The 7,606-nt window shown below is 48.7% G+C and overlaps 2 protein-coding genes across 2 annotated transcripts; both read left to right on the plus strand.

The window, feature by feature from the left end:
• Positions 1–413: 413 nt before the first annotated feature.
• LACBIDRAFT_314296 (uncharacterized protein) lies at positions 414–2,802 on the plus strand (the record flags this gene model as incomplete). Its single annotated transcript, XM_001877600.1, has 5 exons — positions 414–584; positions 639–1,054; positions 1,115–1,243; positions 1,295–1,404; positions 1,460–2,802. The coding sequence occupies 5 exons, from the start codon at positions 414–416 to the stop codon at positions 2,800–2,802; spliced, it is 2,169 nt and encodes a 722-aa protein (XP_001877635.1).
• A 2,597-nt stretch (positions 2,803–5,399) lies between these two features.
• LACBIDRAFT_324506 (uncharacterized protein) lies at positions 5,400–5,960 on the plus strand (the record flags this gene model as incomplete). The annotated part of the gene is made up of 3 exons (XM_001877601.1): positions 5,400–5,429; positions 5,451–5,624; positions 5,676–5,960. The coding sequence occupies 3 exons, from the start codon at positions 5,400–5,402 to the stop codon at positions 5,958–5,960; spliced, it is 489 nt and encodes a 162-aa protein (XP_001877636.1).
• Positions 5,961–7,606: the final 1,646 nt, after the last annotated feature.

Genomic DNA, 7,606 nt, shown 5'->3' on the forward strand with positions numbered 1-7,606 from the left:
AAAGAAAGAAGATGGTATGTGCAAAAACTGGAAGACGGCATTAAATTCTGTGAAATGGTGACAAGTCTTTTTCACCTGCTTCCAATCGTAAATTTCATAAGATAAAAGTGGACCCACCACGAGGTCAAAACAAAAATCATATGAAACTTACCCCCCATGTCGAAGAGCAATGGTCCCACCATGAAATAACAACAAAAATCATATGAAATTTACCCCCGATGTCGAAGAGTGATGTGCTCAGGACCTAAATTTCATCGTCCACATGTTGAACAAAATAACATACCTATGCAACGTGATTCTTCTATTCATACTTTCAAGAGTGACTCAGATGTAAGCCAAAATTCAGCTCAAGCTCGACTTAACCCCTCTCGCCAAAATCACTCACCAGTGTCTCTACCATTGCCAACGCCGTCATGGGAAAACGCTGGACAACTGAGGATCAAGAGCGGTGGCTGAATGAAAACGCTCCCTTTTTTATTGATGCCCAGCAGCAGGGCAAAGTTGATCGGTTCTTGAAGGATCTGAATGAGCGATGGTTCGCAAGGTATCCCACTGAGCCTAGCCAGGTCTCATCCACGAAAATGGTAAGAAACAGTCTTCATCAATCATGACTATTACTTACCATTGGATCATTGCAGCGTCTCAGATCTTGGATGAACTGGCATGGCGCTAAGCGTAGGCGTGACACCAAATCTAGCACCTCCGTATTCCTGTTCAAACAGAAGCAACAGTTCAAGAAGTCACATTCACGCGTGTACCATAAAGATGAGATGTACTCGACTATGTTCCCCGACAAGGTCCGCAAGGCCATGGCATTTGAGAGGGCAGTGGTCGGCGCAGTTGATCCGTCAGAGCGCATGTCCGTTCAGAGAAAGGTTGCGGCGCGGATGCTGGAGATGGAACCTCAATCGGTGAAGAATCAGGTGGATGAAAAAATTGAGGAGATGCGAGAGAGGTTGAGAAAGGAGAGGGAGGAGGCTGAAGATTCTGCCGATTCTGATGCAGAGATGGAAGACGTGAATTCGACGAGCAGGACTCCAGAAGAGTACCACAAGTTGCGTCATTTTTTAAGCGCTGTTTATATCTAAACTTACTGACAAACACTATGTTCTAGAGCGATTACCCAACTTCCAGCCGTCGTCAACAATGGTCTTCAGGCGCTTTCACGAGAAACAGGCTGGTTCTTCTTCCTCTCCTGTGCTGGCCCTGCTCCAAGTGCGAATGGCAGCATCTGCATGGATCAGTAAGCAAAAATATTCTTTCTGACCGAATGTCATTCTCACCACATCAACAGTTACTCCGTCGGTCCCAAGTCGATCTCTGGGAACACCTTTACAGAGTCATATCTTGGGTTTGAATCGGGATTCCAAGACCCGTTCCAAAAGTTTGTGAAGAGTTGCTACCGTAAGTACATCTACTGTTCGCGCTGCGAGATGTCCATGTTAACCAAGTCTTCCAGCACCCGAAATTCGTCGTCAGCGTGCGCTCAATCCAAATTTGAATCCAATCACTGAAGAGGGGGAAAAGGAACAGTCCATCTCGCTGGAGGGGCTGGAAGTGATGTCGGACAGAGATACGAGTCCTCCTGCTAGTTTTGCCTCTGCACCGCCGTCGATCATTCAGAAGGTCCTTTCTCCAAAGTTACCTATTACCCCATCCTATTCATCAAAAGAGGGTATCAGTGGTCGTCCCCCTCGCCGACCTATTGATATTGAATCATGTGAACGGCATTTCATCGATCCCACCCTCTTCGACGATGACATACAGAATCACGCCCTACCCTTTCCAGATCATCTAGCTGATCATCCAGGAGGGCCATCTTCACCAATTGCCCATGCATTTATCCGGATGCGCACACCAGTTGACGGTCCCCCCCCTTCTCTAACCCAGCATTCACATGACAACGACATCCGTGTAGAGATCGATCCAGAGCTTCTCTTGAAGCACACCCAACAAGGAATGCCGCCTCAAGCTGGATATAACACCCTCGTGGACAGTACATTTCGGTTCAATGATACCGTTCCCAATCCAACCTTCCCATCACAACGAGCTCAGAACACCTTCAGAGAAAGCATGACCCCCACCAACCCCACGTCAAACGATTCTCACACGGGGGGCGTTCAGCTCCCTAAGCCCAGGCCTCGTCCCCTTGCGAAACGGGGGGTGCTTGATAGCACAGATAGTATTCAACTTGAGTCGATCCTGACAGCGCCGGCGGCCTTGTCCCTCACTCAGCACGGTGCCAACACTATTCCCGACTCATGTTCCAACATCCTCTCAAATGCATGTGTTTCTGCATCTACTGATGGTCACATGGATGGTGCACACGTTCCTGAGGTCCCAAATGCTGTTCCCGACTTGCATTCCAACGTCATCTCAACCGATTATCACATGGATGGTGCCCACGTTCCTGAGGTCCTCGCAACAGAACCAGCCGCCACATCGCCTAGCCCCCATTCCCTTGCTGTCCCTTCATCAATCCACAAGCTGGCTACACGTGGAAAGAAAATTCATTCCACATCGGATGCACCTGCCTTGACCCCAGCTCAGAAGGCCGCTGCTACTCGCGCTGCCAAAAAGGCAGAGAGAGAAGCTGAAGCTGTGACCACAAAAGCAGTGGTGAGCGCCCAGATCGATAGCCCACATGGGGCCAAGACGAAACGGTCCCTTGAAGAGCCTTCCCTCGCCGCTCGTCGCGTTCGGCGAGTTGTTGTAGAACCCATTCGTCGTGATGTCTCCCCAGTTGCCAAGAAGGTCATTTCTAACACGCAAAAGGTAAAAGGGAGGAAACCAAAAAAGTAATGTAACTTCGGTTTGTATTTCACAAGGCCAGTTAGAAACGTACCCACCATTTCATTCATCATTAGTTTTATAATCTATGTCTATTTGCTTAGACTTCCTGATCGATTGTCCGATTGGTCACTTTTGCATGAGGGAAGGCTGTGGCCATCTAAAAAAACGGAAGCCGCTTGGTCCCAGTTGAGTAGACTTCACCAAGTACAGGCGACTGATAAACCGAAGATTGAAATCTATGTTCAAGAAAACTACAACGCTTTGTACAAGAAATTGAGAAACAACTACGAGAACTAAGGATGGAGAAAAAGGTGTATCAGGTCATTGATACCCACATTCATGTCGTTGATGTCCAATATCTTGTCAAGTTAACATTGTGGGCAACCACAATAGGAGCCATCAGGAAGCAGGGACCAACGTAGAGAAGCGGTTGGCGTGCCGCCAAAAGATGTCGATATGGAGATAAAGAGGTGCAGAGCCTCAGGCATCAAGACGGAGGGTGGTATTGACGGTGCTGCGCATGTGAGAAAAGAAAGCAAGGCATACTCCTGGGAGACATGGTGACTGCACGGCATCTGGACGTCGGATGTTGATCTTGAGAAGAAGGGGTTTCCGACATGGGAAATGGCTGCCTCAAAAAAGGCATGGGCACTGGGCACGCCAACGCGAGGTATGATGCAGACAACATGGAGATAGAGCATCACATCGAAATAGATCAGCACCGTTTGTGAAGTCGTCGTTGTAGTCCTTGTCCGTAAGGTGATCCTCAACCTCATTACCCCACTCTTATCCTCTCCATCCTTACTCGCCTCCTTTCCAGCGCATCGTTCTTGCCAGAGCTGTCATGGTCATTATAACTTTTGTTACATAGAAGGAAGGAGTGATTTGCTTACCTGGTACTAGCTGGCCCTCATGCCCAACGGGTTGTTGCTATGCGAGGCTCATGAGTTATGCGTCATGGTGCGTGGCTTGTTCATGGCGGTGACCTTGAAGTGCGGAGCATGACAGGCGGCATCTGCCGAGGTTGATCATGTGGCTAGAATATCAGCGTCTAGGAATTTAACACTGTGAACAGAATTGCATGAGCTACAAATGGCTATGGGGCAAGTCAAAAATACTGCATCATGCACTGGATGATATTGTTGTCCCACAAGTTTAGGGGCATGACAGCCCCGAGTATGTGGGGTGGCGCGGTAGGGCGGCCTGCCCCAATTTCCAATGAGCGCAATCCTGAACCTGCCTGAAAGTACCGATTATTATTATAGTAGTATGTTTGCAAACATTGTAATGTATGCACGCATTGATGATATGGGAGAATGAAAATCTGAGATCTCAATATCATCTCAGATCTTCAAACAATCTTCAAATATGCGTCATCATTTTGCAGATCAGCTTAGTCATTTCAGATCTTCAAACAATCTTCAAATATGCGTCATCGTTTTGCAGATCAGCTTAGTCATCAATATCAATGTGTGCAAACATTCGGTGGTGTTTGCAAACATCGATTCAGAAATTGTATTCGGAAGGAAAACAGTACATAAGGATATTTGCAAATTGTTTGCAAACATACTGTAAACTATAAGGGATAGTGTTGTGTGCAAATGATTTCAGACTCTTGGAAGAGTATATATTTGCAAATATATGTCAGTATTGCCTGCCAACATTATGTCCAAGCTATTCTTCCGAGCTCATAGACCGTTCTTCCTCCTTGGTGCCAAGGAGTGAGATTCATTCTAGAGAGTGTCACCATCCATGAAGGTGGTTGTTCGAGCTGGTCACAGGTAGGACAAGGGAAGAGAAAGGAACGAGCCCTTGCCCGTCTTGTGGGAAAGAATCGAAGCGGGCATGACGAATGAGAACGAGATGAACTTTGTGGGTCTGTATGCCGGTGTCAGGAACGTCTTTTGGAAAAAAGAGAAGGGTGAAAAGGACGCACGTATCTATGCTTCATCAGACGATCCGTACACATCCTGGTCGAAGGACTCACTTCCTCCCCTTCCACCGCGACGTTCCCTTCAAATACACTGCGTCTTCTGGGTTTCACGAATGGGCCACAACGAGGAAGAGGGCATGATGACGACAGACGGGGGAAGTTCAGATCCTTTGTTGTTTACTTGGTACACATAGGCGCCGCGGCGGCTGGAGGATCTTGAAACTTTTGCTTATGAAAGGTCGAAGATCTTGAGGTCTTTACCTTCCCCGGTATAATCCATATGGAATCCATGTGGAATCCATGGAATCCATAAAGAATTCCATATGGAATCCATGGAATCAATGTTGGCTGAGGACACAGCCAGTTTCTGATTCCATGGACATCATGGATTCCATATGGAATGATGCTGGAATGGTCATGGAATGATTAATTCCATATGGACTCCAACACCATTCCATATGGATTCCATCAGATTCCATATGGAATGCAGGCATATCCACATGGATTCCATGGAGCAGTCCATATGGATTCCATGGAATGGAATTAATGACTATTATACCATTAGAATACATTGTCCTTACTATAAGTAAGTAAGTAAAATAAATTTTTTTACATCTCAAAGAATTGAACTCTCAACCTCGTGAATGTAAGCAGTGCTCAAGCCGACTGAGCCATGAAGGCATTATTATATGAGAAACTAAAGGTATGTATATACCGCTTTTAGGCACGTGCCGCGTCAAACGTGACAGCTGTGGCTGAAGCGTTGCCACGTCGTTCTTTCCTTCCTACCACCACCATCACCATCCACCACCACCGTTTCAAACCACGACCGCCCGCGACATCGACAACGACGACGACGACGCTGACGCTGACGACGCGTGACGAGGGCCCAGCCCAGGTAAGTGGGAACAACCACCCCACCCACTCTCCTTTTTAACACAAACTACAGGTGCCACGTCGCGACGTGGCAACCAGACGGCGAACGACGACATCGGTCGTCGTTCGCCGTCTCTGCTCGGCCACGAGGACTCACCACCACGAACAGCCCACCAACACACCCCACCAACGTCAACGAGCGCCCACCCCCACGAGCGCCCACCGACGAAAACGAGCGCCCACCAACGTCAACGACGTCACACCAACGACGACCAGCGCCCACGAAAACGACCGCCCACGGACGTCCAGCGACCGCAAACGACGTCCCCGCCCACGAAAAGATGTCCCCCGCCCATGAACGACGCCCCACCGCAAAGGATGTCAACCGCCCATGAACAACGGCCCCCCCCCAACGACGTCCAACGGCCCACCGCCCACCAAACGACGTCCCCCCGCCAAGGAAGACGACGTCCGCCGCCCACCGCCCACGAAACAACGTCCGCCGCCTACCGAAAACATCCGCCACCCACCGAAAACGTCCACCGCCCACGAAACAACGTCCCCCGCCCACCGAAAATGTCCGCCGCCCATCCACGAACACAGTGACGAGCCCAGGTGAGCCCCCCCTCCCTCCATCATTATTCCACATCACACCCTCCCCCATTGCTCCCCCTCTAATTGCTGCCCCCCTCTCCACCTTTCCTTCCCCCTCCATAACTCCCCACCTCCATCACTCTCCACCCCTCCCCTCCCTCCTCATTCTCCACAACTCCCTCTCTCCACAACTCCCACTCCCCTCCATCACTTCCCCCTCCCTTGATCACTCTATATCTATACCTCTCCCTCCCCCTCCCTTTAATATTATATGTAGTAAAATAAAATTATGTAGTCTGTTTCAATACACCTTAGTTTTCTTCATTTATTAGTGTTTAAGTTGGAACTTTGCAGATTAAGTCTGGACTTGTGATTCTATGATAATAATTGTGGAATTGGGACTTATTCCATCTGAATTCCATATGGAAAAAGTATGGATTCCATCTAAAAAAGTATGGAGTCCATCAGCTATTCCATGGATTCCATCTGAAAGAAGTATGGAGTCCATCAGCCATTCCATGGAATCCATCTCCAGAAAGTATGGAGTCCATCAGCCATTCCATGGAATCCATCTCCAGAAAGTATGGAGTCCATCAGCCATTCCATGGAATCCATCTCCAGAAAGTATGGAGTCCATCAGCCATTCCATGGAATCCATCTCCAGAAAGTATGGAGTCCATCAGCCATTCCATGGAATCCATCCCCAGAAAGTATGGAGTCCATCTGCCATTCCATGGAATCCATCTGGAATTCCTGGAATCCACCCCCCTTCCATGCATTCCATATGGATTAAGCCGGGGAGGGTAAAGTACAGAAGATCTTGCCATTGACGATGCGATAACACTTCCGTGGGTCGGAGAGTTGAAGGTTGAGCGTCCTGTTCGGAATGAATTTCGGTGGCAAGTCTTCATTGCGGAATACTGCAATGAGGTCTAGTTGCGCGAGCCGTAAGCACAAGCAGATCGAGAAAGACCCAAATCACGTGCTGCTGCTTCATTCACTGATGACTCCAAGCTTTACCTTGCTGCGGCGATACTTAGGAAGACTACCGCAACGGACATCACCTTCCAATAACGCAAAGGGGAACGGAAGAGGCAGGTCAAAATACTCGTCCAGCAGGACGCGTAGCTTTCATACGTCGGCAGGTTTGCAGGATTATCGGCAATAGTACCCTACCGAACTCATTGGCGTCCTGCAGTTTCCCGACACTCCGGAATCAATAGACCACCGCCTGGTACTGGGTGCTTTTCGTTCCTCCATTTCCGCTACCATCGCTCTAATTGTGTAGGGCACGTTCGCAGCATAAAAGTCCATTTTAAGGACTCAAAAGGAAATTTACTGAAAACGGTAGAGGCCAACGAAGGTGATGATATCCTCGCCATAGCTCATGAGTATGATATCGATCTGAAG

Source organism: Laccaria bicolor, genomic scaffold (assembly GCF_000143565.1).
Source record: "Laccaria bicolor S238N-H82 LACBIscaffold_5 genomic scaffold, whole genome shotgun sequence".
Classification (NCBI taxonomy): Eukaryota; Fungi; Basidiomycota; class Agaricomycetes; order Agaricales; family Hydnangiaceae; genus Laccaria; species Laccaria bicolor.